This window comes from Anguilla anguilla, chromosome 10 (assembly GCF_013347855.1).
Source record: "Anguilla anguilla isolate fAngAng1 chromosome 10, fAngAng1.pri, whole genome shotgun sequence".
In the NCBI taxonomy this organism is placed as follows: Eukaryota; Metazoa; Chordata; class Actinopteri; order Anguilliformes; family Anguillidae; genus Anguilla; species Anguilla anguilla.
The window spans coordinates 10,698,222-10,724,909 of NC_049210.1; the positions used below are offsets into that span (position 1 = coordinate 10,698,222).

Consider the following 26,688-nt stretch of genomic DNA (forward strand, 5'->3'; position numbering starts at 1 on the left):
AAGAACATATAGTAAGCAGATGCACGCCGTGGACAGTAACATCGTTGAAGTGAAGCCATGGACATACAGAGACCCTGTGAGTGAGGCACAGGATAGATTCATGGAATCAAACATATTTTATTCTGTGCCAATGCAATCATCAGAATTCTTAACGGATATTGTGGCTACTACTGACTGCTTCTTTGGATTGAGAGTGTATAATATTTTCATATCATGCAAAATATAATTAAGGAGAACAACTACATACTTGACGTAAACATGTACATACCATGTTTGGACCAGAGAACAGTTCTGTGGTCGGGACCGATGGGCCGTGAACACTGATGTAACGAGGCAAATATATGACTTCCTACTTCAGAGAAGTTCAATCATCAGCACCAATGAACTGTTCATTGTTCAGCACTTATCTTCGTTTTGGACGCGTGTTGTACGTAAGTGGGCAACACCCGCGTCGCTGAAGCCGCGCGTGCGCATTGCTCGTGGTCCTCAAGCAGGAACTCCGTTAAGTGTAGTAAAGATGGCAATGAAGGCGATCAGAGGAATAGTCGACGGAGCCATGACCGAGCTTTCTTCAGCTGTCAGTGGGACTAAAGCTGCCATGACTCGTGAACACGTACAAGCCGTCAGCCGAGACTACATATCACAGCCGCGACTCAGTGAGTTGGGCATGTTGTTTGTTGGTTTGCAGTAAAGTAGTTGGCTAGCTAGCTTTAACTGCTAGCTAGATGTGACGTTGATGTCTCACTTCTATCCACCTACATTAGAGAGAACGAAATCATTTGACTTTTTAATGAGTGGTGTGCTGGTTGCTACTTTAAGTAGACCTGGCTCACTATACACCTAGCCGCAGTTTAGGTGACGGCATGCTTGCTAAGATTATTGCTAGCTCCAGCTGGTATTACTAGAATCAGGCATCTCCGCCGTAATATATGCAAATTGTAAATTAAACAGTAGGTTTGGCGATTGGCTTGTTTGATGGTGACTTGTGCCCCTATAGTTCCCACTGTGTTGACAGTCTGCAGTACATAACGTCAACGTACTATATACCTGCACTGAAACTCAACCGCCTGTTGTCAGGGGCCATTTGTTTTGTGCACTTCTTCGCTTGCCGTAAGCTGTGGCAGCGTTCACATACGTGCATGTTCATGCATGTTTGGGAAGTATCCTTCAGCTATCTGATCAGGCACTGTATTAAATATGGTTATTAGAATGATCATGCAATCACTATTTTAGACTGCAGTTAAAACATGAGAACCCCCCCCCCCCAACACACACAGCGTTTGTCAGCAAGGTGCGACGTGATGCACAGGTTTTGCTAATACTATCGTTTCACGGTGGACATGACTAATTAGAAGGCGCAGATGGTATTTTGAGACAAACAGTCTTCTCTATGCCTGGTAGAGGAGGTGACTGGCTGCATAAATCATGCTGTTTGAGTCCATTGCATGCAGAAGACCGCAGTTCCCCCTTCATTCTGGTTTGATCTGATGTCAGCAGATGGAGAGGCAACTCTTTCTCAAAAGCAATATCAGACTTAACAGCATGTTACTAAGTATAGTTCTGTAGGAGACGTGGAAAAAAGAAGACTGCATTAAGTGTTCACACCACTTGCAGATGGATCATATAGCCCAGACCTTTCTCCTGTTTTCGACCATCAGATCTACCTTGGTCACACACTCTTAGTTTGAGGGCACTCTTGTAATTTTCATTGTTTGTAAATGAGTGTATTCATTGGGTAAATCTAGTCATCCAGTTTTCTAAGCATAGTGGAAATTTCTGAGGAATCAGTGGGATGGCAGTAAGTATTGGCGCAATGCAGAGTGTAGGAGTTGAAATCATTCTCACATAGTCATGACTCGACTTAAAATTCATAGAAATCATTATTTTGTTACTGTTGTGTGTTTCCTGCAATTAAGCACTGATATGCATTTTTCTATTCCATGTTATCTAAAGCCCAACTGACTGCTTTTCCTTGTCTTACAGCTTATAAAACAGTGTCTGGTGTCAATGGTCCTCTGGTTATTTTGGATCATGTGAAGGTCAGTGAAGTTTGTTCAACATTCATCGCTCTGGTTTTTGCACTGAGCATTGTTTTTACATCTTAGTACTATCTTCCAGCAAGATTGATACATTTCATATGAACTTTTATGCTAATTACAGAGACCTCCAGACCTCCATAATATTGTGCTAGGCTATTTCATTTCTCAAAGTGAAGAACAAGGCACATTGCACTTACAATCACTCTTGTCTCCAATGTAGTTTTATTAAATTTTTTTTTTTTTAATTATACAAAGTGACAGAGGCCAGCCTAGGTTTTTGCAATATTGACTACATTTTTTGCTCAGTTATTTTTGCCCATTCAGATTGTTATGATGGTGTTCACCAGTGAATAATACCAGAATGCTCCATGACTAAAAAGAGCTGCAGTCACACACACAATTTTCCCTAGTCACGTGGCTCATGTGTATGCCTCAGCACAACATGACTGTTCAGCTGCTTAACAGTCACTGCAAGCAATGTTTGCGCACTGCAGTCAAGGGAAGAAACAGGCTGACTACATGCACCTTTGCAGCTAAATGACCTGTTCCCGTTTCTCACACATTTTGTAATTCAAATGACAGTTAATGTTAAAAATGGGCTGATTTCTCATTTATTCTGGCACAGGAAAACTTGCAAGAACATTAGTCAGGCCACAAGTTTCTCAAGTTTTTTCACAAATTAAACACAAGGGACCCAAGCCACTCTTTCATCACTCTTGAGGATAACTCACATGCATAAAAAAGGAGAAGGGCCCTGTATGTTGTCAGTATGGGTTAACAACAGGACAATACTCGTTTCCCACCAATGAGATTAAGGCCAATAGGCATAACTTTTTCATCAGTGAGTTTAAAGCCACTGTCTGTCTGCTCCAGTTCCCCAGGTATGCAGAGATTGTCCACCTGACCCTTCCTGATGGCACAAAAAGAAGTGGACAGGTACTGGAGGTCAGCGGGTCCAAGGCAGTGGTGCAGGTGAGATGAGTATGTGGCTTGTGCTACCTTTTGCACTGCCACATCATATTATTTTTTGGCTTTGTGAATGCCCAAATACAGGGTGACTTACCATGTTGTTTTTAAACATCTTAAGCATAAAAAAGCATGAATATTTTCCTGAAGCAATTAGGTTCAGGGTCCTGCTCAAGGTCACTCAAGCAGTGAGTTGAACCAGCAGCTTTTCTGGTCCGGGCAGTTACCTAACCAGTTCTTTACTCTCAAATAAGCTGTGGTAGTGCTGGCTTGGTAGTTCACCCTGAACTGCAGTATTATATTACCTATTTCCTATTACCATAAAGAGAATGGTACCAGTATAATCTGTTCTGTGATCTACCTTTGAAGGTCTTTGAAGGAACCTCTGGTATTGATGCCCAAAAGACAAGCTGTGAATTTACCGGTGATATCTTGCGCACACCTGTATCAGAAGACATGCTGGGTATGTACACCTGAGCTGTGGTAAGATTATGTCCTGTTTCAACATGTGTGAGCTGGTCTGGCAGTACTTTTGTTCTCTTAACACAAACTGTGCCTTTTAGGTCGTGTTTTCAACGGATCAGGAAAACCCATCGACAGGGGGCCCATGGTCTTGGCCGAAGACTATCTGGACATCATGGGTATGGAACTAGGCATAGCTAACCACAACACCCAGTACACAGTAAACATCTTTGGGATTTCGCAATTTAGAGCATTCCTTAAAGGCACAGTCTGCACTAGTGAGCTGATGCATGTTTGACTGTGTGGTAATGTTGACTGCAGCATATTTTAAGTTGAGTATTTTAAGTTCATACACAAATGGAAATGAGATGTCTCACTGCTGGGGTTGGGGGTTTTTCCATTCATATCCCACAGGGCAGCCTATTAACCCACAGTGCCGAATATACCCAGAGGAGATGATCCAGACCGGCATATCCGCCATTGATGGCATGAACAGCATCGCCAGAGGACAAAAGATCCCCATCTTCTCTGCTGCTGGTTTGCCACACAATGAGGTAACATGACCAGCCCCTTCCCATTCTATTCTTAGGGATACTATAAGATTAGGGACGTTGGGTCTCTCAGTGTTCAGCGTTCCTTGCCTGTTATGGGATAAGGTAATATTGCTCTGTGGTTAGCCATTTTGGTTTTCTGGAACCCAAACCCCAAATGGTCAGATTCTTTTACATTGTGGCTTGTCTGCCTCATTTTCAAAAAATAGATTTTTAGTCTTTTATGAAACTCTCATTTGTGAGCTTCTTTAAATTGAGCAGATATATTCAATAGTATTCAAAGCAGGAATATTGATGAATAGCACAGTGGTTAAATATAATGCATTTGAAGGTTTTAGAAAACCAATAACTCGACGATTAGCTTTTGTTTTCCTGTAGCATTCCCTTACTTGGCCATTGCAGAGTTTCTCTGTCTGTATTACAGATTGCTGCACAGATCTGCCGCCAGGCTGGTCTGGTGAAGAAATCCAAAGATGTGATGGATTACAGTGCAGACAACTTTGCCATTGTGTTTGCCGCTATGGGGGTGAGTAGACTTTCCAGTACAACTGAATATACCCCTTTGGGAGACATGCACACTTCATACAGTCTAACCATTTTTTGTTGAGTCTGAACTATTGATTTTTTAAGAGAGCATTGGTTTGCAGAAACCAATAAGATTAAAAACTACTACAAAATAAAGTTTTGATGTAGTAAGTGGGAAAACGGAGAAGTAGACTCATGTCTCCGCTTGCTTTCTTAGGTTAACATGGAAACTGCTAGGTTCTTCAAGTCTGACTTTGAGGAGAATGGATCTATGGACAATGTGTGTCTCTTCCTTAACTTGGCCAATGACCCCACGTAAGTGATCAACATCTGTTTCGTTTAAACCTGCTTAGGGATGCCCTTCATATCTTAAAATCATATTATTTTTACTCTAAATTTGTGAGTTTTTTTTTTCTTGTTCAAACACTGTCATACAACAATGTTTCTATAATTTTGTGGTGTAGGAATCTAATTCAACAATCTAATTTAAAAAAGTAGTTACCATTTTTAGTGTACTGTGTCTTAGCAGTGGTGTACTTGTGAGTGATGTAACTGGGGCATCTTACAAAAGAGGAAACAGCGTTTCTGAAGTCAGAAGGGCTATCTATTGTTATGGGTAATTTTTAAAAGCAGGTAAGAGGAGTGCTAGAAGGCAGGTAGGCGAGATGCTGTATGATGATGTCATTCCACCTGCAGGATTGAGCGAATCATCACCCCTCGTCTGGCCCTCACTACTGCCGAGTTCCTGGCCTACCAGTGTGAGAAGCACGTGCTGGTCATTCTCACCGACATGAGCTCCTACGCCGAGGCTCTCCGAGAGGTTAGGCCCCGCGGCCTTCACCCCCCTGCAGTTTGTTTATTCCACAGTGTCTGAGCCTGGAAGGGAGAAAACTTGTTCCCTGACCCTCTTGCCGCCTGCCCCTCCTCAGGTGTCTGCGGCCAGGGAGGAGGTGCCCGGCCGACGTGGTTTCCCAGGCTACATGTACACAGACCTGGCCACCATCTACGAGAGAGCCGGCCGCGTGGAGGGTCGCAATGGCTCCATTACCCAGATCCCCATCCTCACCATGCCCAACGACGGTCAGGCCTTTTGGCTTGTTTTTGTTCTCACTCACTCCAGCAGTGTTCCCCTGTGGCCAGTCATTACTCCTAATTTATCTTTGGATTTATATCTGGGATGCCCAGTCTTAGCTCAGAGGCACTGATGTGCTCTATGCTTTTGTCCTGTCCCAGCATGAAAACATTAATCTAATCAGCATCTTGATTGAAGACCATAGAGTGCTGTATCAAGCGTTTCAGTGCTGGGCTAAAATGACAAACTTCACCAGCTCTTCATAGATAGGATTTGACACCTGTGATATGCCAGGCCTCTGATGTGTGGGTAAGCCTTCTGGTTTAGTTTTTGTCTCTGAAAGCTATGTTTCCCTGTCCTCCTCTCCAGATATCACTCACCCTATCCCAGATCTGACTGGCTACATCACAGAGGGCCAGATCTATGTGGAAAGACAACTGCATAACCGACAGGTACAGCATTACTAAAGTATCATTTTATATTTGTCTTGACCATTCTGTGTAATGCTTTCTGAGTGGTTGTTTGCATGTTGTGGTCAGAACTTACCTTCGCTGTGTGTTTCCCATCCAGATCTACCCCCCTATCAATGTGCTGCCCTCTCTGTCCCGGCTGATGAAGTCTGCCATCGGAGAAGGGATGACTCGGAAGGACCATGCCGATGTGTCCAACCAGCTGGTGGGTATTAATAATGATAATGTCAGTGTATAGCATTTTGATGGAGCCTTTCAACATCTCAGCGCTTTAGGGTGGACTTGAGCTACTTCTACCTGAGTGATGGATGGCAGCCATTTTGTGCCTGAATGTTCACCATGAGTTTTGCCTTTGACTTTTACCAAATGAAAGGTTCCAAAGAAGTTCTACAGGGTTTCCTCTCACGTCTGTGTCTGTGCCTGTCAATTTCACTTGTGGGAGTTAATTCTGGAAAGGGCCAACAGTGATCGTTTTCAAGTGTCCCTGGATATTTTAGTCTCCATGTTCGGAATGATTTTGTAGGGTAGTCACTTTGTGGGCAGTTGGTTGCTGATCTGCTTGTAAAGCTTGCCTTTCTGTTTGGGAAGTATGCCTGCTATGCCATCGGGAAGGATGTGCAGGCCATGAAAGCTGTAGTGGGAGAAGAAGCTCTGACATCTGATGACCTGCTGTACCTGGAGTTCCTGCAGAAGTTTGAGAAAAACTTCATTGCTCAGGGTAAGTAACAGTTGTGAAGTGAGAGTGAAGAGAATTGTTTTCTTTTAGATTAAGGCCCTTCGTTCCGACAGCAGTGCATTTCGACCTTAGAACTTGGAGGAAATTAAAGTGTTTTTTTCCTTCTTAATTTGCCTGTTTGTCAGTGTCTGATATGATATGTAAAAGTAAGAGCAATACATGTTACTTAATTTCTCAAAGGGGAGATTGTATTGCACTTCAGATATAGTAGAGCCCAGTATTTTTAGAGAAAATGTTATTTCATTAGTTTTTTTTCCTTGACCTTTTCAGTAAATTCCCAGCTTATGTTTCTGTGATTGTTCTTAAAACACAAGCATAATTGTGCAGTCATGCTTCATTGAGAAAATTATTAACTGTGGTTCTGTGGCTCAATGTTTGGTACCTTCTTACTGTGCGTCTTCTCTCCTGTGACCTACAGGTGCTTATGAGAACCGCACCGTGTTTGAGACCCTGGACATAGGCTGGCAGCTTTTGAGAATTTTCCCTAAGGAGATGCTGAAGAGAATCCCTCAGAGCACCTTGGCCGAGTTCTACCCACGAGACTCCAAACACTAGCCCCTCCCCTTTTCGTCTGTCACGCCTTCATTGTGTTATTTAAGCAACTTAAAAAATATAGCGCAAGTAACTGGTGTTTCTACTTGGTTGTGCATCAACAGAGTTCATAGTACCTGTGCTATGGTGTATATATCTAGTGAGAAAGGCAGGCAATTGTTAGACGTTGATTGTTAGACAGTAGGTGCTTTCAAAGGCAACTGGAACATGTACGCCAGGCCAGAGCCTTTTGTGTTGTGCATGTGTTGTGCCCAAAGGTCAGTTTATCAGTCAGTAAAGCTATATCCTGTGAGAAATGTAATTTTGCTGTGCAGCCACACGAACACAAGACAACAGAAGGAATTTAAAAGGTTAAAATTGAAGAAAACACCCATGAATTTGGCAAAATCCACATAAACACACAAACAATTGTTGCTGCCATACCTTGGTAAAAGGTATGCTCTGCTCAGTATCCTTAACTGGGAAGACCTGTGTGAAGTGGGCAGTGAATGAAATACAATAAGTGGTGAATGAATATGACCAAAGATGTCAAAAGCCACATTTGACTTTTACATTTTTCTGATAATTTATGGATTGTGGCAATGGGTAAACACCAGTGCACAAAGCACAAATTATGTTTTTCTGTTATAGAAGAATGAAGCTAAATGATATCATACCAGTAGTGACTATTTGTTTATCAGTGAAGGTTATGTTTTGCCAATTAATTGAATGAGAATGTAAGCCATATGTTGGCTGTTCATAACTTAACATAGAGATGCGTATTGCATCTGTAAGAAAACGCTCCACTAACAGCAGATGTCAGGCCAAGATATTTGTGGGGGAAAAAATGTACTATTTTGATCGAGACTAAATTCAAAATGGCCGAAGTACACAAGCCATTTCAGAAACAAGGAATGTTCATACAAATGCATACAGTAACATTTTTTGTGAAATAATGACAATAGTATGGCAAAAAATTTGAAATTAAGCACTTTTTTCATTTCTACTACAGCAAGTGAAGGCAGTGATGTTTCCTGATGCCAGATTACAGGAATCATTAATTGTGGATGCCTTTTCTATTTATATTATTGGCTTTCAGGAAGTTAAATATTATCATCACCAATAGTTATGGAGAGGGATGAATGCTATGTGCACATCATCAAACTTGCTTGTGCATAATAAAGGTCAACACCTTTATGAGACAATGTAAAAGGATGTTTTGCAGAATTGTTCATTTTTCTAGTTTCACTATTTTGGAGTAAGAAAATTGGTTAATTTAGTGGCCACATTGAAACGGATGAGCCATGCAGATGATTCAAAGATTAGGAAATGCATGTTTCATTCATAAACAGACACACAAGAACAGACTTGTTTACCTGCTTTTTCAAAAACTTCATGATATACACCTTTCATGTGAAGAATCATAACATTGTTTACAAATAAGGGTGATTGAAAATGTACACCCTTAAAGAGTGTGGGAAGACTTTGAATTTTCAGTGTTGCCATTAGTATTACATTAATTTCCTGTCTTATCGATTCTTTAAAGCATGCTTCCTTAGAAGTCCTGTTGTAAAATAAGTGTCCGAGTGCCATTTGTTCATTCCACATTTTGTAGTGACAACAGGGATATATGAATTGGTTATCATTGTTGCTTTAAATGATATTGCTTCGTCAAACCGTCTGTAAACCTGCCATCGGTAGTCTGAATTTATTTGTGGAATAAATAAGACTTCTGACAATGAAATAGAGTTTGGAATTTGTTGCGATCATTTATTGTGAGACACACTGGAGGGCGCCAAAACCTACATTTTCATTTTTCACATGGTTTAATGAAATTGGCTTACAAATATTTTGAGGCCACCTTGGCGTCAGTTCGAAGTAGGGGATAAATGTTGACGGACTAGATTATATGGACGGAAAACTGAAGCTTCATTTTTAACATAGTGACGAGAAGCCTGCTTTAAAATTATACCGAGTGGAATGAAAACTTGATGAATGATGGATGAAAACTTTAAAACTGGTTGCAGAACTCGGTGCTCTCTAAGTGCTCGTAAATACTGTAGTGGACACTAGATATTAGGCTACTAGATTGTAGATACCACAGAAGATAGAAGTCTGTGGTAGATACATATTTTTATAAATAGTGAGACCAGTACCTTCATAGGACATTAACTCTAAATAGAAGGTAGGCTTATATGATGTATGATGTAGGGCCAAGGAATAGCATATTGTTCTAATTAGTGTAGCATATAAAATATACTTGCAAATAAGGTTGCCTCTAACATGTATTTTGAGGACTATAACAACCCATTGTTCAAATCAGACATACAGAGCATGAAATATTTTGAAAATAAAATAAATAATGAGGCAGAAAAAAAAAAAACTTAACTCCGGAAACCCTGTAATTGGTCGCTGATTGGTCACTGATTACGGGCATTACGTAGAAGACCAGAACGGCGCGAGCACGCACTCTTCGTTACCTGTGTGATTTTTAAAAAATGTCGGGGAAGATTTGGCGTTTTAGTTGTTGTCAAAAAAAGAAAGAACGAGGTTAGTTTTATATGTTTAGCTCTCAAATGAATAACGACTTTAGACACCAAATGCTTTAGTAAATTGTTTCACACTTTTCTCTTAATAGGCCAACATCTGTCAAAATCAAAACAAAAAGGCAAAGAAATTCATGGCGTGTCACTTCAGCCGGTAAGCAAGATCGTTACATTCCGTTTTTATGCTAGATAGCAACGCTATGCTAGCTAATGCACAGTCAATACTGGATTGTTCAGTGAATTAATTCGAGACACCAAAGTATCTTGCACTAACCGCATGCATTAAGGGACAAATTTGTACTTGTGTTCTGTTCTGTATTTTGAACATTGTGTGTTGTTTGTTAGCTAGCTAACAACCTTCAATTGTTTTGTCTCCAGAGTACAAGCGGTATCGATATCGACCATGTCAACGATTTTCGTGAAAGTGGTGGGCAAAACGAACAGCCGGAAAGGACGACTAAAGAGTTTCTGAGCAGTACACCCGTTGAACAGAAACAAAACACAGGCATCAAAGGTGAAAATTACACCATTCACTTTCTTTTAGTAAATTCCCGCCTTAATCCAATGACACTAAATTAAACCCCACAGCGAGATGTGCTGATTAGTTTTTATTTGTATTGGTTCTCGGAAGTTTTCAGAAATGCACTGTCTGCATGCATACATTTACTTTTTAGACAGGGGAGACCACGTACATGCTCAAAACATCAGAGCTGGAGTAACTTTGAACGGGTTTGAAGAGAAAGACTTTGTTGACAAGGTAAGTGTTCCATCGAGTGCAGGCTCACAGTATGATCGACGACAAAAAGCAAAATTGTAAAGGCATACATTTACTAAGGTTGAATAAATGTATGCAGATGTAAAAAGAGCTTTTTTTTGCAGTGGTCTTTATTTTGTTATTATTTTTTACTGCTGTTGATTTAATGGTGGAGTTGCACAGTGCTGGACATAAAAATTCACACACACTCTGGCTGTACCAGAATGGGGTGTTGGTGTTCTCTATAAACATTCAGTGTAAAGCAGTCATGCACACAATTTATTGAATTTGTTTATTCATGTCCAGAAATGTGCTGAATTTGCATGTTCAGCACTGGAGAGTGTTCTGGTGTGTTTGACTGCATGAATATTGAAATGCGAATGTTTTCCCCTAAGATAACTGCATTTAAGTCTTTCTTGGAAAAGGAAGGTTGATTACATTTACTCACAGGCCTGTTTCCCCCCCCCCCCTCCAACTAGCTCATGGAAGGCTCTAATAACCAGTGACTATATAGTGGGCAATTTAAAACATGACCCTTGTTCAGATGTGTCCACTGATTCCTTATGATTTTTCAGGTTGGTAGCTCGGTGGTCCCATCGTCAGAAGGCGAGAGGGACTACCAGCTAATCAAGCTGCAGCTGGACACTGCACAGACGGAAAAGCAAAAGCTCGAGGCTCAAGTGCTCCAGGCCAATCAGAATGTTCGAGACCTTCGACATGAAAGTGGGTGTTATTTCTTCCACCCCTCGTGTGCTACCATCCAATGTCATGTGGAGATGAGCGGAACCATAAACTCAAAGGCATTTTCCTGCGCGAGCAGCTCCTGCAGAACTGATTTTATGATGTTGAAATGAAACAGCCATTCAGCCCACATTTGTGATTAAATATGCTTTTGGTACATTTTAAGAGCCGTCAGTTGAGGTGGGGAGCTTTGTGGCTCATTTTGTTTGCTGCGTATTATGCTAATTGCAGGATTGGCAATGTCCCCCCCCCCCCCCCCCCCCCAGTTGCTGTGTTGCAGAAGCGCCTCCAGGTAGCGGAGAACCGGCTGCCAAACCTGCCTCCCCTTTGCCCGCCTCCTCCGCCCCCACTCCCCCCACCAGCTCAGCCGCACGTCAACCCTCTCCGGTAACGGCACCTCGCCAGCTGTCATCCAGAGTTATGTCTCTGCCGTTCATTTTGCCAAATTGTCTCCTCTTACATTACAATTTATCATGGTCGCATTTTGTATCCATAGAGCTTTATTGACAATAATCCAGAAAAGAAGGAACTCCAGGGATCCTAACATCTGCCCGCTGCAGGACGTGGGCCCTCTTCCTGGCAGCCCAGAGGACACTGGTACGGTCGTGTTGCTGTCATGCACAATGCCCAGATCTTATCAAGCCCTCAGATGAAATACTGGCATGGCTTGAGCTTTTCTTTATTTCATGCAAATGCAGGACTAGAATTGGCATTCTGAATGCATAGCAGTGTTTGTATACCAGTTGGAAACCACCAACAAGCTGCTGTTATAATTTATATTATAATTTATTTCTCGTAAGATCAGGAACAGTTAAAACTGCTGTGTAGGAGTGAATTGTTTCCATTCTTGATGTATGAATGATTGGTGACTTAGTAATGGTTAATGAGATCTAATAATAATCCACAACTTGTGGAGTTGCTTCTTGTTATAGTAGCAGCTGCGCATAATGTGGTAGGGGTCAGTATATAGCACGCTTAGCATCTGAAGGTGTTTTCCTGTTCTGTCAGAGGCTTCCTATAATCACCAGTGTCCTGGGATGAATGACGTTTTGGAGATGATCCGCAACGGTGTCTCGCTTCGACACGTCATTCAGGTGCACAAGGTGAGGCTCGGCTCTCAAACCCAAGATTTACCTGCAGTGCAACTAACGCCCTGTTAAAGTAAAGGTGGCCATCATATTCTGTGCTAGGCAGTGTGGTTCTGCGGTGGGGTCGGCTGTTTGTTTTTCTATTACGTGGTGTGTATATAGCCTAGGTTTCTTTGGTTTAAAAGATGTCTTTCATACCGTGCTGTTTTCAGTTCAGGTTGTACATCTCAAATTCTGGGAGAGTAAGCACTAACACGTGTAGTGCATTTTGTTCCACCCTGCTCCCTGTACTAAACTGATTTATTTCTTCGGTTACTACTAGAGTGCAGAAATGCATTCTGTGTATTCCCATTACAAGTGTGCCTCTAGAGGGCATTCCACACTAGCATTGTAGACTTGTTTTTCTTGCACCAAACGAACATATAAGGCATTGACACAATTAATTTGACAAACAAACAGAGGATGGAGCCAGAATTGCCATATATATTGAGTACGGTGATTAAACGTTTCACATAATGGAAGTTTTTTTTTTTAAATGATGCTTTCTGGCAGTAGAATGATTTCGCTATTGATGGCCAATTTTATATCGAATTGCTAAATTGTTGGTTTTTGTTTAGATTTTCTTGCAGTGGCTGGTGTGATGCAAACCACAAAATATTGTTCCCTTTAACTGTTTGTTACACCGTTTTCTGTTGCATAAGCAAAATGCAGGAAAGTGAATATGGACATTGATATCGCCCAAAGGCATTTTCACTCCATGTCGCCCACAGCTATGCACAGAAAATGTATGTCTTCATTTCTTTAATCCTCGTCCAGCCCCAAGACTAATTGACGCATTCGATTAAGTTTTTTCACGTCTAGAATCTGTCGGCACAGGTATTGAGCTTGTAGCTGAATTACCCGTTTTAATCTTGAGCTGTAAAATGATCAGGTCCACATCAGACCTTTGTTAAGCAGCAAGCATGCCGTTCACAGGAAGGACGTAAGCCTTTAATTGTGGCGACACTGGCCTTGATGTAGCGATGTGAAAGACGCCGCTTTGTCCCCTGCACCGCGGTGTTCCGAGGTCTCTCTTTCCCTTTACCCTCTCGCTGGCGGTTCGGAAACAGACGCCGGCCTCGCCTGCCCCCTCAGCTTTCATATGGGTGTAAGGGGACCCGAGTTCCAGTTAGCTCTGGGGCTCTGGAGTCGGGCGCTCTGCGAAGCTTGATCTGTCCGGCTCGTCTTTAGGAGAGCTTCCGAGCCGGCGAGGACGGCGCAGAGCCTGCTGGGAGTCAGCTGGTGCCGGAGCTGCAGAAGATCCTGAGGAAGAGAAAGGTGTCCGCGGACAAGCACGTCTCAGGTAGAGCCTGGAGTCGCGCGCTCGGCTTCTTCAGCCAGTTCAGCTCAGGTTCAGGGCCCGCTGCTCGCCGCCAGTCCCATTGGCTTGATCCCCATCTGCACGGACACATGGTTTATCGATTCGTATAAAGAAAACATAGAAGCGGTCGATTCTTTTGACGCATGATTGGCAGGTCGGTTCCGACTCCCATTCACATGCTTTTGCTGACGTGTAGCTATTTCTCAGATTGTCCTCTCTGAGGAATGTTTAGCAATTAGTAAAAATATTAATTCTCTGCAGTTTTGGAATGCATAAATGATGCTCGTGCTCGTTGTGTTCATCTTTTTATGCCGTAATGAGATATTAGTGTTGACTATTCCACTGCTGTGGCTCATTTTTCTTGGCGCTTAATGTAAAAACATTGTGTTCTAACCCTCTCCTCCTTTGTCATTAGCATTTGTGTAAAATGCTAATAATCAGCAAGGGGCTGCCCAAATTCCTCAGTCAGCACTGTGCTCTCTTATGGCTGAATGCGTGCTGACAGAAGCCTTGTACGAGTTTGATTTGTCCTATTCTCTGTTTTCCTGCACGGTATTTGTGATTTATTGAGAAGCTGTGTGTTGTAAGGGTTTCAATGCTTGGCAACATCTGTAAAATTCAAACTTCCTAGTGCCTGGTAGCTGTGTTGGTGTAGGCCTCAGGGTGACCACCTTGTACTGAAGTCCTTCCTGTTAAAGTACTGCAACTCTCATGTTTCTGTAAAATGAGTGAATTGAAGAGTGTTTGACACTTCCTTTTCACAAAGGTGTTTTGAAAGTTTCAAAGGAACTGTGATGTTCCAAACCAGCTGCGGTTCCCTCTCCTTTATCCAGCCACTGGGGTAACAGCGCTGTTCCGCTCAGTTCTGTTCATATAGTGCCCCTTTTATGTTGCTCTTTGCAAGAACATGGGAAAATGAGTGAAGCAGGGCCTGCTCAAAAAAAAAAACAGCAAAATGTAATTGAAGGGAGGGGAGGGAGGGCCTAGTGCTTTGTCTCTCATAGCTCCACCCCCTTCCCGCTATCCGATTGGCAGACGGCTCATGCGACGGCTCTATGGAGGAGGACCCCGGCTCGCGCGGGCCGAGTCCTCAGCGGGACGATCCCGCCCCGAGGAGCAGCCCTGGGGAGGGCAGTCTCCAGAGCCCCCCCCAGCGGGAGAATCTCACACAGGACACCGGAGATGCAGACGGGTAAGGACCCGGCTTCGTCTAAACCCCCGGCGGTGTATAAACCAGGCTCTGCTGTGGCACGTAGTGCTTAGCAGCGACCTGTGAAATAAGCACTTAAATCTGATCGATGAAAGGATTACGATACAGAATACTTAAATCAGGGCTTACCTTTTTTCTCTCCGCCTATTGATCGCTTTTATTTTTTCCCCAGACTCATTTGGGTATGGCGGTTAACATGCCCTAAGCTATTTTTTCCTTTCCATCAGCTGCTATTGACATTGAATGGAGACCTCTGGGTAAATGGTTTATCTAGAACAAATATGTAGACTTCATAATTATTTAGTGGCATTTGCTTTTGTATCCATGTGGAAATCCTAGAGCTCTTCTCTTTGGCTCCCCAAGGCATTGCAGGTAATTTCAGTAGTGTTGACATGGTATTTCTAAGCCTTATGACATTCCCCTGGTGAAAATGACAGAACTACTGTTATTTTGCGGTTGGGTTACTATTTATTTTCTTTTTTATTTTGCTTTGAGGCATTATTTAATCGTTTCAGTAATTTTAAAGGATTTAATTGCAGGCATTGCAGTCCATAGTGGCCGTGTGTCCCAAGCCAAGTGCTGGCACTCAAACTTGAAGTACTGTGGCTATAAACCGCAGTGTCAGTGTGCCAAAACTTATAAGGTTTAATAAACTAGTTTGTGCTGGAGTTTTGTCGCTTCTCCATACTGAATGGAGAACTCGGTTGGTGTTTGACTGTTCATTATCTTACTGTAAATCATAAATTCATGATCATTTTTTTCAAGATGAGTGCATTCCCAATGCTCGATGCAATATTCTGGGAATATTTTAATTTTGCAACCTGCAAGCAAAAATTGCTTCCTTTTTAAATAGCTGATTACAGCACTCTACAAATATTGGGTTGTCGGTTTCCTACATTTTTGAGCCTTCTCAAACTGGTAATGGATCTACTCTGAATCTGTATATGGTACCCAAATATCAAATTCAGGCCATTTTAAAATGAACTCCTTTTTTATTAAACAGTCACTGTTACCAGTCAAACATGCTTATGGCTTATGATTCCACTTTATCCAGGGCTATGGGTGAAGGTACAGTATTGCTTGCTGCACATTGGTGATGGTTTTTCTTGGTCTTTGCAGTGAAGTGGATGAAGGACAGAGTGACGGAGATGCAGGCAGTACTGTGAGCACCCTCCCCCTCACCAGTCCACTGGACCAAGGCCTGGTACGTTCGGTCAATGCGTCTCCATGCCCAGATGGACCAGCTACGGACACTAGCAGTGGGCAGCCTCACATGGAAGGACCTGGTTCAAATGATCTGACGACCAACTCTGAGAACCGGGTCCTCCCAGCTGACCACGGAGTTACGGTCAATGCCTCTCTACAATCAGACTGCTCTCCCAACTTGCCGGACCAAAGTCCGGTGCTCCGGTACCTAAACTGGGACAGGTGGAGCGGTGTAGACCTGAAGAACGCCTTGCCCTTCAAGTCCATCTTTAAATCCGTCTCATTCATGACCAACAGCAACGGCGGGGAGAAAATCGCCCTGCAGAACCCCCAGGACCCCAGGAGCGAGTCTCCGGAAGCCCTGGAGTCCGACCGCGGTGGCCAGAGTTTCGGAAGCGCCGATTCGGGCGAAGGCGTTTCCGAGGACGCGCACGGGCAGTTCTCCCTGCTGCACGACATGCTGAAGCCTCCCATGGCCCCGTCTGGAGCGTGCGAAGAGCAGGCCCACACCGCCATCGCCAGCGAGGTCGCCCGCGTCCTCAATCCTGAGTTTTTAGAGGAGAGCGTGGACGGGCCCGAGCTGGGCAGCCCGCTTCCAGAAAACCAACCCGGTCTTAAAGGCCCCGCCTTCGTTCCTCCAGAGAGAGGCTCGGTCCCACACTGTTTTTGAGCGTCCATCTTGAAGTTCCTCTGGGCGTGGATTGGTGCGGTTTCCAAGCCCCTTCCATTCTTACAGTGGTCAATGAAGAGCGATATTCTGTTCAGATATGTTCTTCCACTACTGATACTCAGAGCTACTAATAACAGGCAACCCTTATCTGAAACCTCTGCACATGTCAGAAGAGCAGCTGAATGTTTTCTGATGAGCACTTCACCTTTTCCCTTGGTCTCTATGCTGCAAGCTGTGGGTTGAGCACACGGTGCACCTCTGTTCTGTTTGATTTCCTTATTATGTAACCAAGTTTGAAGCCTGGAAAAAAAGGGAAAAGAAGAAACTATGCTTGTATGGTGTATGGAGGTATAGCGAATCGATATGCTTTCCTGTCAGATTTTACCTCCAGTTTAATATGCATACTTTTACTCATGGTCTGATGGATTTTAGAAATGTGAAATGGCTGAACTTGTTCTGTATTTGTTTTGATTTGTAAAGTTCATGTATAGTTAAATACTTGTTTTCTATTTTGGATGTTGTAATTTAAAACATAATTACCGTTTTATTAAATTTGATGAAATGTTTTCAATAAATGAATTTTTCTATGAATTGTGTGATTGTGTTTTACTTTTTGCAAGATGATTTTGAAAGCTGTGTTGCTTCTTCTATCCAGTGTTTTAAAGGGGATTTATGTAAAATGTCATCTTTGTGAAAGATGTTAGAGTTGGATATAGGCCTACGTTGTTCTGGCTATTGTGAACAAATCTTTTTGAAACACTTTAATCATTCAGAAGTGCCTGGGATTGAAAAAGGGGGGAGAAAAAGATTAGACTTTTACATATTTGGTCTTGAATGCATAAATGAACATTTTCTTCAGAAAATAACGCAGTTTTCCCAAAGCATTTAAGCCTTTCCTGGGCACTGTGAACTCTTTGAGGTGTCATAGATCTTTTAACAGAACTAGTCATTTTCAGGTTTTGTACAGCAAATATGGTTTAAAACTGCAAAAACTGCCTCATTCTGAATTTCAAAGTGTGTGGTCTCCACACAATTTCATGCAGCAGTCGTTCAGCTTCACCCCATTTAAACTGGTTTCATCATCTAGAACAGAACATTGTGTGATTTGCGTGCCATCTGATGCCACAGATTGTCTCCTTTTCCAGATGGTAAGCTCTGATAATATTTTAGGCTCTGTATCCACTATTTTCCAAGTGTTCTGGCTTGCTGACTCATAAATATTAACAAAGTTGCTTGGGTTAAGACTTTAAGACTGAACATCTGCAGCTAGTATTGCAGTACCCTCTGTGTTTAGACTTCCTAATAAAGGTGGAGGAAGCAGGGGAGCCAGAGATGTTTTTGGTTCTTCGTAATTTCTTTGAAACTGCGGGGACACTACAGGATCGGTGTTGCCTACCCTTGTCCTATAAAGATGAAAACTGAAAACATGAATGCAGAAACTGACCTGATGGTATACTGAGGATCTGTGTTTCTAGTCACCTACCAAATATTCATAGTCAACAATTTGCCAAGGCGTATCAACCTTTATAAGTAGTTGTGTGCACTTCATGCAGAAAGAATTAGAAATTTGAAACTTTCCGATTACTACTTTTTTTGTATGAAGTTCGGCAAGTATTGGCAAGTGATGACCAAAAACATTTACATAGTTTAAATGACAATGTATATTATAGCACTATATATATATATATATATATATATATAATAGCAATGTACACCAACATAGCAATGTGTATTTACTGAAGTAATGTTTTAAAAAGTCTATGAATGGAGCAATGGATTCAAGTTGGCTGTTAATTACTGGCACTACTAGTCTGAGGGGAGTGTACTAGAGTTCTGTTAGCAACTAGATGAAGCAAGTAAAGAGAACTCGAGTCTGCCACAGCGGGTTTAGATTTAAGAAGGAGCACGCTGCTAATGTTTGCAGCCTTTCCCTTTCAGCTTGCCGTTAAAAGAAAGTGGCAGCTTATGCTATTAATAGTAAAGGACACTTTAATTGAGGTTGGCTGCTAAAGCAGCCCCGTCGGTGGCAGGGAGGAGAAAGCGTCTTGTCGCAAACACGGTAAAATACCATGAATTACAGAATCGGGGGCGGGCGGGGTGTGTGTGGGTGTGCGCGGCGTCAGGCTTGTGTTTCCGACGCCGAATTTGGTGGGGGGAAAGAGGAAAATAAATGCTGTTCCTGTCAAATACCTACGCCGGGTCTAAATGTGCAGTTTGAGCAGAAAAGGCGTCCGCGTCGGCGGAATAGTGCTGACAGGAGCTTAGCGCACTGGTTTATTTGAAGTCACTGGGATGTGAATATCACGGAGCGGCATAAAAAAGTGCAGATCTGTGGCGCTCCGGGGGACGCGGAGCGCCCCGTCCCGTCCTCCCGGGCGCGGGCCTTGAAAGCCCGACTGTCACTATGATTTAGGCCTCTGGCCAAAAGGCTGCCCCGTTTCCAGAAGGCTCTCCGACGCTCCGAAACCCTTCACGTCAGCGCTTTGTGAAAAACGAGGCCCTGAAGGTGCTTAACTTCCTGCGAGCGCGCGGGGTATTAATCGCAGCGAGTTGATCATTTCGCCCGAGCCGTCGCTGAGGTTGGCAGCAGTGCGCTGTCTCTGTGCTTTGTGTTTGATGGCCTGACTGAACATTGTTTAGGCTGCAGTTCCTGTATTATTAGTGAGGGCATTCATGTCCTATCTGCTTTTTCCCTGGTCCTGTTGTCATTATGTAGTCAGGATTGGTGATGTTTTACTGGGTTGTGTATAATTGTATTATATCAGAGTACTGGCTTTCAGTCTGATACTCAATCACAGGCCTGAACAGACACCTCTTTTTTTGATGCTCATGGGCATTCGGTTAATATTAATCATGATAGCTTTGTTACTTGATCTGGATAACAGTGCCTGATAAAAACATAAAGGTATTGTTTAAATGTTTATATATTTCTTTTTTTCCAACATGTTTGTGTTCAGTCTTTGCTGTGAAGACTTCATTCTTTCAGTGAACATGATTTTTTGTGTGTGTGTGTGTGTGTGTGAGAGAGAATAATTTCAGAATTCAATTTCGGACATGGAGATTTAACGGCAGGAGGTGCGCTGCTGGACGAGAGCCCTCGTTCGGTTGGCCGAGCCTTCGGGCCGCGCGATTGGCTGAGCCCGGCTGGACGCGGGATGCGCCCGCGACTCGCACGCCGCGCGGACGCTCCCTCGCCGAGCGTTTCGGCTAACGGCGCGCTGGCGGCGGGCGTCTAATGAGTCACGAGGCCGTCGCCGCCGCAGGTGGCGCGTCCTATTGGAGCTCTGCGCCACGATGTAATCACCCTTGGAAGTAGATGGTGAAATTTGCGGCTGTGCTGATCGGTCCTCGGCGCTTCTGCGCGACGGCGCCAGCTTGTTTCTTTCATTAAAGGTCCCTATAAGGTCAGGATTACCGTATTGCCGTGAGACGCGGCTGAGCGGGGTTGCCGTGGACGCGGCTGAGCGGCTCAATCGATGGCTCGCAAAGTGCTCATCGCTCCTGAAATGCGCCACGGCTCTGTGGCCGCGCCCGCCGCGGGCTTATTTTCCGTCACGGTCTCCGCTGCCGTCGGTCCGCTCCTGATTTTTCAGCGCGCTGCGATGTCCCGCTGCGGACACTAGATGGAGCTAACAGGTCAAAGAACCTTCACGCCGAAGAGCTCGGCGCAATGATAAGAGGCTAACGTGTAACGTATGAAACAATTTGACGCCGCTGTCTTTTGGCTTCGGATTAATGCGGATGCCAAGAAACAGGATCGTAATTGATCGCCATGGAAACGCATGTGTTGCAGAAGAAACCCATCGTTTTAAATTGTATTAATGTATCTTTCTTACAGTTAAGTGGCAGAGTCATGACAGTGTTAGTGAATGGACAGATCTGATGACAAATGGAGCAGAAAAAAACAGAAAGGAAATGGGGGGGATAGCAGAGCCTACCTGGAAGACACCTGGGCCTTCTCTTCTAGCGGTGTTCTGTTGACAAATTGCTTTTTAAAACCGAAAGCCATTTTTTCCCCTGACGTACAGAGAACAACAACGGTGGAGGTAATGAAACGCCGGGGGAAAGAGGATTACAAAAAACTGACTGAGAGCCGGCGGCTCCCAGCGCCTGCAGATTCTCCTCCCGTCAGTCTCGCTCGAAATTAGCATCTAATTAAGCGTGGGGGGCGGACGGGGAACCGCGTAAGGCGGACTACGCGTGGAACCGCCCGCTTACGCTCTCCAAACCCCCGCCAGCTCGTCCAGGTGTGGGATGTGAAGCGCGGGCCTGTCCCCCGACCGTGACTGTTTTACGACGAGCGCCCCACTCGCAGTGCGCCAGTAAATTAACAGGGACACCCGGGCACCGTGGGAACCTCCCAATCTGTGGTGGAGTTTTAGGGATTTTCTTTCATGGCCCCCTTGCGCGGTATTTGTATTGAAGCTAAGATGAGCAGCAACGGTGCATCAAATTTAAAAATGTATTCTCTGCACGCGCAGAGCATTCTGGGTAAAAATTTAAATGGGAATCCCACGCACTATTTTGGTGTTTGACACTTCGTGAAGTTAAATGTTTAAAAAATATATTTTAGTTGTACAGTTGTATCCTTGATACATTTTGTCATATGATATTTTTTAAAATTTAAATAATGGCTTGGAACTGTTGAAACAAATTCTAGTGACTGCTCATTAATCCTTATGCTACCGGTTTCCCTCCACGTTCAGACTGAAGAGTCAGCCGTGTAGAATAGCAGCGTTTCCATCATTACTTGACTGGACTAGGACATTCAGTCTAGCCTTCCGCTTTTAGCCAAGTCAAGTCAAGTCAAGGCGCCGCTGCCCTCGTCTTCTCAGCCTAATTATGAACTCTCTCTGAAAATTGTCATCGGAAAATGACTAGCGCCGCTTGTTGCCTTCAAATGAGAAACGCTGTGGAGGGAGAAAACACTCGACAGACTTCAGTAACTGCAGAGGAGCCAAGGCGTTTAATGAGTGTCTTCGCCGGTTTTAAGAGCCGTCATCCTTGTGATGTTCTAATTTTGGTCTGTGCCGTTAAAGAAGGCCAGGTAATTAAACGAGTGTGCGGAGGAGGCCTGTTCTGCTTCATTTTCTCCAGCCGCGTGGAGTAGTTCTGCTTAAGAGATTGCTTTTGCCGCGCGAGTGTCAGTGTGAATGCGCTCGCTGACTGTGGGCGTTGAATTTGATGTAATTCAACATAAATGCGGTTGGGATGGTACATTCGAATTTGTGTCCTGCTAAACTGTAACTTGGCGGGTGCCGTGCCTGCTATTCTGGCGGTAAACGAGAAAACGCAAGCATGGAAGGGACTGCTCGAGTAGAATGCTAAGCAGGGTGGGTTTGTCAGGGTACGGCGATGCTTAATCACTGATAGCCGTGCCCTTTTGCTTGTTTCTGAATCGGGCCTTTGCGTTTGGTTTCCGCCGTTACGGTTCTCGTGGTCGTAATCTCCACCTGCGTCTCCAGCGGGCGGCGGCGAAGCTGCCCGCGTATGCAAATGAGAACCCCCCGCGGTTTTCTTCCCTCGAAGGAAAGCGGCGAACATTAATCAGACCCCCCCCCCCCAACCCCCCCCGGCGGCGAGACGTAGCCTCGCGCGAGCGCCGCTCGTTTCGAACGCCGCCGTCGCCGTCGGAAACAAACTGCTCGTCGGAGGCGTCTCGCCCAGCCGAGCGGCCTTGTTTTCTCGGAGGCCCCCGCGGGGACGGACGGCCTTTTAAAGCCGAAAGCGGCTCCTCTCTCTCTCTCTCTCTCTGCAGGAGAGGGTGCGGGGGCGTCGTGGGCGGGGCTAATGCTAATGAGCGGCCCCCCACTGAAGGAAAAGAAAGGCCCGTGTACTTTGAGGAAGCAGATGCTGAATCACCTTATTATCTGATTTAGCAGCGGTGGCAGAGGGCCGCTGCGCTCTCGGTGATGAATGGGTCTCCCAATGATTTATACCTCCCCGGGCTCCCCTCTCTGATGTCAGCCAATCGGCGTCCCCTGGGGTTGGCCAGCACAGCTGTCAGAGGCTCATTAGCGTACCCCTCCTCCCTTATATTAAAAGGCCACGCTTTTTGCCGGAACCGTATTTGTTTTACACCCCCCGATTAACCGTTTCCTTCGCTGAGGTGGTAATTGGCGTGGAGGAACATCGCTGTTGTGGGAGGGCGAGGAGTTGATCCCCCCCCCCGCATGGGTGCTGAGGGTGCCGCACACGCTCAGTGTGAGGGATTGAGTCCCTTTTGTGTTTCGGGAGCGAGGCGGAGGGTCCGCCGTTTCGCGTGGCGGCGGCCCCTTGCCCGCACGCGTGCGGCACCGACGAAGCGCCGAGCCGAGCCGCGCGGTCGGCGCCACTCTCGCACGTTTTGAAATTCACGCGGCGCCGCTCTCCTTAAGTAATGGAAGATTATCTCACCGGGGCGACGGAGCGCCGGCAATCAATACGTGCCAATAAGAAATGTAGGGAGCTGTTACTGGATTATTTATCGAATGGCGGGAGGCGGGGGTCCGTATAAATCTATCCACAATGACTCACTAAACCACTTAATAGTCCTGCGCATTCGTGGCTGTTTGTCTTTGTCTGGCGCGCGGTATTGGATTTTCAGTCGGGGCGAAGCTTCCAAGGCGCTGGGTGTGAAGAGCCCGCCGCACTGGAAACCCCCTGTCCTCAGAGACGCGGGAAGCATGACTGCCTCTGTCATGCCTTGGAAATCTTTACAAAACATTCCTTATCGATTGTTTATTGATTCGTGACCTGTTTTGTATTAGAAGACCCCGCGGTACAGGGAATTGCAGTCTGCTGTATGTTCAGCGAGCAAATGCAGAACTACCAGCGTTTGCGTTTGCGTGTTAACCTGGGAGTGATCGCCCTCAGCCTCTTCCTCAGTCTGAGAGGGATGGTTTTAGAGGTGAGGGCCGAGCAGACACCGAGACAGAATGCAATTTCTGCGGAGAGATCAATAAACAGGCGGGGGGAAATAAGCCTGCACCGGCTAATCAACCCTGGGCAGGCTGTTAAGACCTTGTGCAAAGTCATTGGGTTTTTATACAATTACTTTTTTAATTGCTTCCCTCATCACTTAGTAAAGCTGTATCAAAACACTTAGAATACATTAGGAGAGGCTTATCGGGGATAAGCGGGTGTGTCTGCTTTAATGTTCACGACGGCATCGGGCCGGTTCTTTCGTCCGCACCAGCACACGCCAGCGGTTTTCTCCCCCCACATATTTCACGGCGTCGATAAGCGTCGGTAACAACAAAGCAGGGAGCTGTCCGTTTCGGTGACCTACGGTTGCAGCTTCTCCTCCTTGACCACTAGATGGCGCTGTTCTGCACTTTCCTTGTCTTCCTGCATATGTTCCTGCCCAGAGCTCACGTTTCTTCACCTCGTGTGCTTTGAGTATTTCCAGGCTGTAAAAAAAATTAACACGCCCAAGAGTCGGCCAGTCGCGCTGGCTGGAGTTCCAGGTGTGGATTGATGGCCGGGAGTTTTCATAGATGTTTTTGAAAAGACTCACTGAGCCCTCGCCGTGCACCCCCCCCCCCCCCATCAGTTCCTGAGCGGCGCTCTAAAATGGCCGCTTGCGCAGCCTTGATTTGGGAGCTGTCAATAATGCAGCTCAAGGAGAGGATAATGACAGCCATTGCAGCGGATCTCGGGGGTGACACAGGTGCCGCGGTTAATGGTACGACACTAATACACGGGCGCTGGGTCGGGCGACATCGGAGCTGACAAAAGGGTTCAATATCAATTAATAAAGAGGCGCTGCGATATCAGCTGCAGATGACGGTCCGTAAATGAGAAGGTCAGTCGCAGGGATAATTACGCCCTGAATAGCAGGTGTCTCCCCCGTAACGGCGTCGGACATTTATTTATCTGTCCCTTCATTTATTCCTCCTCATCTTCCCTCCATTTTCCACCTCCCTCCTTCATAATGGAACGTGGGCATTTAACTGCCGTTGCAGGGGTATTGCAGAGTTTTGCCCTGCGTCTCATCCCCTGATGCACTGCTCCAAGTGACAAGACACGCTGCTATCCAGGTGCACTTTACAGCTGTGCTGTTCGTTGTACAATGCAGTATGTCTATGACAGGACCGGATTTGTTTGTCTCCCGTATTGACAGCATACATAATTCATTTCTCTTTGACATGAATGAACGATTGCTAGCGTGGCGCTATTGTACTTTCCTTCGTACTTTGATGTTCAGGGACGCCGAGGCTGACAGTGAGTATGTCTGTCACGCACACACACACACACACACACACACACACACGCACGCACTCACAGTGCTATCTCACTCTGCAGTCACTGAGCGGGCCAGTCCACTCTGCAGATCATCACTGGTGCTGTGATAAAGTGAGGTTCAGATCTCAGAAGGGGAGGGTAAGGTTAGATTTCTACCTGTCAGTCTGGAAGCTGTGGCGCTGTGTCCTCAACAGGAAGTCTTGGTGCCTGTCAATGTCAAGCTTTTGCCTGGAGTTAGTGAATCAGTTTGGGACTCGGGGCGGGGGTGGTGGCGGTGGCTGAGGGGGGGGGGTTGAGTGTGCACAGCTGGAATTACAATAGAGCCAGCTGAAGTCAATTAGACTCAGCTGTAGAGCCGAACAAAGCTAATGACAATGAGCCTGATTGAGCATCCACGACAGTGGAAGACGATGTAACTCAGAGCCTGCGTGCTGTTCATGGCTACTGCTGTATAGCGTTACCATTGACATCTACAGATCTGCCCCAGTGAATCGCACATTTGTTTTCGTGCCTTTTTTTCTAAGCTCAATGCCCGTGAAGATGTCGTACGAGCACCAGATCTGCCTCTTCGCAGCTCGTCTCCGAGCGAGCGAGCGAGCAAGCGCACGAAGCGACGGGATTAATCGAAAGCGAGCGGCGAAAGTCACGGAGCGGAATCGAACGGGGCCGCGTCGCGGAGCTAAGCCGTTAACGATCATCCGCTCTTAATCCGGGGCGACGCGCGCGGGGCCTTCAAAGAGCCCGGCAATTAAAGAGCGGCGCGGGCGGGAGAGAGAGGGATGAGAGCGAGGGAGGAGAGAAAGGGAGAGGTGCGAGGCCAGCGTCTAGACGCGTGGCCCCCGTGCTTCTAATCGGTCCCGCGGGGAGCGGAGCGGCTCCTCATTAATGAAACCTTCTGCGGTGACGGGGGGGGGGGGGCGGCCGGGGGGGGGGGATTAAGCGGGTCCGCGTGTAAGGGAGCTGATAGCGTCGCCGGGCCCTCTGCACAGCCCCTGACGGGAGCATCATGCTAGGTTAGCCTGAGCCGGATTAAGGCCCCAGCTATGGAGAGCGCTATTGGTGAGGTGGGGGGGTGAGGGGTGGGGGCAAGCAGATGGCTGATAAAGCTAACTAGCTTACACACACCGGCTCCCCTCCTCCCCCCCAACCCGTGCCCTCCTTCCTCCTACCCCAGACAAAGAGCTCCCTGGCTGTTCCGCCAGCCCCTGCAGATCCAGTGGAGAGAGCCCTGGGGTCCTGCAGCCTCTCTGTGGAGAGTGCGTTTAAACCCCTCCCTGACAGGAAGTTAGCCCGCCGCCGGCCCCACGAGCCGGGACCCGCGTTCGAGCTGCCGGAGCTCCGGTGATGATGCGTTTGCCTGCTTCCTCATTCGATCTCTCACGAGCCGCGGGACCCTCGGTATGTCTTTATTAATAGAAGGAAGAAATCAACCAAAAATGATTTTTTTCGCCAGGGTACGGGCCACAGGCTTCTCAAAGCAAGGCCTGTGGGGGGGAACCCGCGGCGTGTCTTTGCTCTGCTTTACAGCACATTGA

At 45.7% G+C, this 26,688-nt stretch overlaps 2 protein-coding genes across 2 annotated transcripts; both read left to right on the top strand.

Moving 5' to 3' along the window:
• The first annotated feature begins 456 nt into the window (after positions 1-456).
• LOC118206201 (V-type proton ATPase subunit B, brain isoform) lies at positions 457-9,096 on the top strand. The gene is made up of 14 exons (XM_035378544.1): positions 457-656; positions 1,984-2,039; positions 2,913-3,011; positions 3,375-3,468; positions 3,569-3,646; positions 3,882-4,021; positions 4,443-4,544; positions 4,761-4,858; positions 5,240-5,363; positions 5,473-5,623; positions 5,985-6,067; positions 6,186-6,290; positions 6,674-6,803; positions 7,240-9,096. Exons 1-14 carry the CDS (start codon positions 518-520, stop codon positions 7,374-7,376), a joined length of 1,536 nt encoding a protein of 511 aa, XP_035234435.1. The 5' UTR covers positions 457-517; the 3' UTR covers positions 7,377-9,096.
• Positions 9,097-9,243: 147 nt separating this feature from the next.
• Positions 9,244-17,226, top strand: LOC118206200. Its single transcript, XM_035378542.1, has 11 exons — positions 9,244-9,902; positions 9,991-10,052; positions 10,277-10,412; positions 10,573-10,655; positions 11,228-11,375; positions 11,660-11,780; positions 11,890-11,990; positions 12,402-12,496; positions 13,712-13,823; positions 14,877-15,033; positions 16,171-17,226. The coding sequence occupies exons 1-11, from the start codon at positions 9,851-9,853 to the stop codon at positions 16,925-16,927; spliced, it is 1,824 nt and encodes a 607-aa protein (XP_035234433.1). The 5' UTR covers positions 9,244-9,850; the 3' UTR covers positions 16,928-17,226.
• The last annotated feature ends 9,462 nt before the right edge of the window (positions 17,227-26,688 follow it).

Excerpts from the sequence above, each read along its gene's own strand:
- LOC118206201 (XM_035378544.1), top strand. The coding sequence starts at position 518 with ATGGCAATGAAGGCGATCAGAGGAATAGTCGACGGAGCCATGACCGAG. Across the intron at positions 3,647-3,881 it reads AGACTATCTGGACATCATGG|GGCAGCCTATTAACCCACAG; the intron begins GTATGGAACTAG and ends CATATCCCACAG. Across the intron at positions 6,804-7,239 it reads GAAAAACTTCATTGCTCAGG|GTGCTTATGAGAACCGCACC; the intron begins GTAAGTAACAGT and ends TGTGACCTACAG.
- LOC118206200 (XM_035378542.1), top strand. The coding sequence starts at position 9,851 with ATGTCGGGGAAGATTTGGCGTTTTAGTTGTTGTCAAAAAAAGAAAGAA. Across the intron at positions 10,413-10,572 it reads ACAAAACACAGGCATCAAAG|ACAGGGGAGACCACGTACAT; the intron begins GTGAAAATTACA and ends TTTACTTTTTAG. Across the intron at positions 11,991-12,401 it reads TGGCAGCCCAGAGGACACTG|AGGCTTCCTATAATCACCAG; the intron begins GTACGGTCGTGT and ends CTGTTCTGTCAG.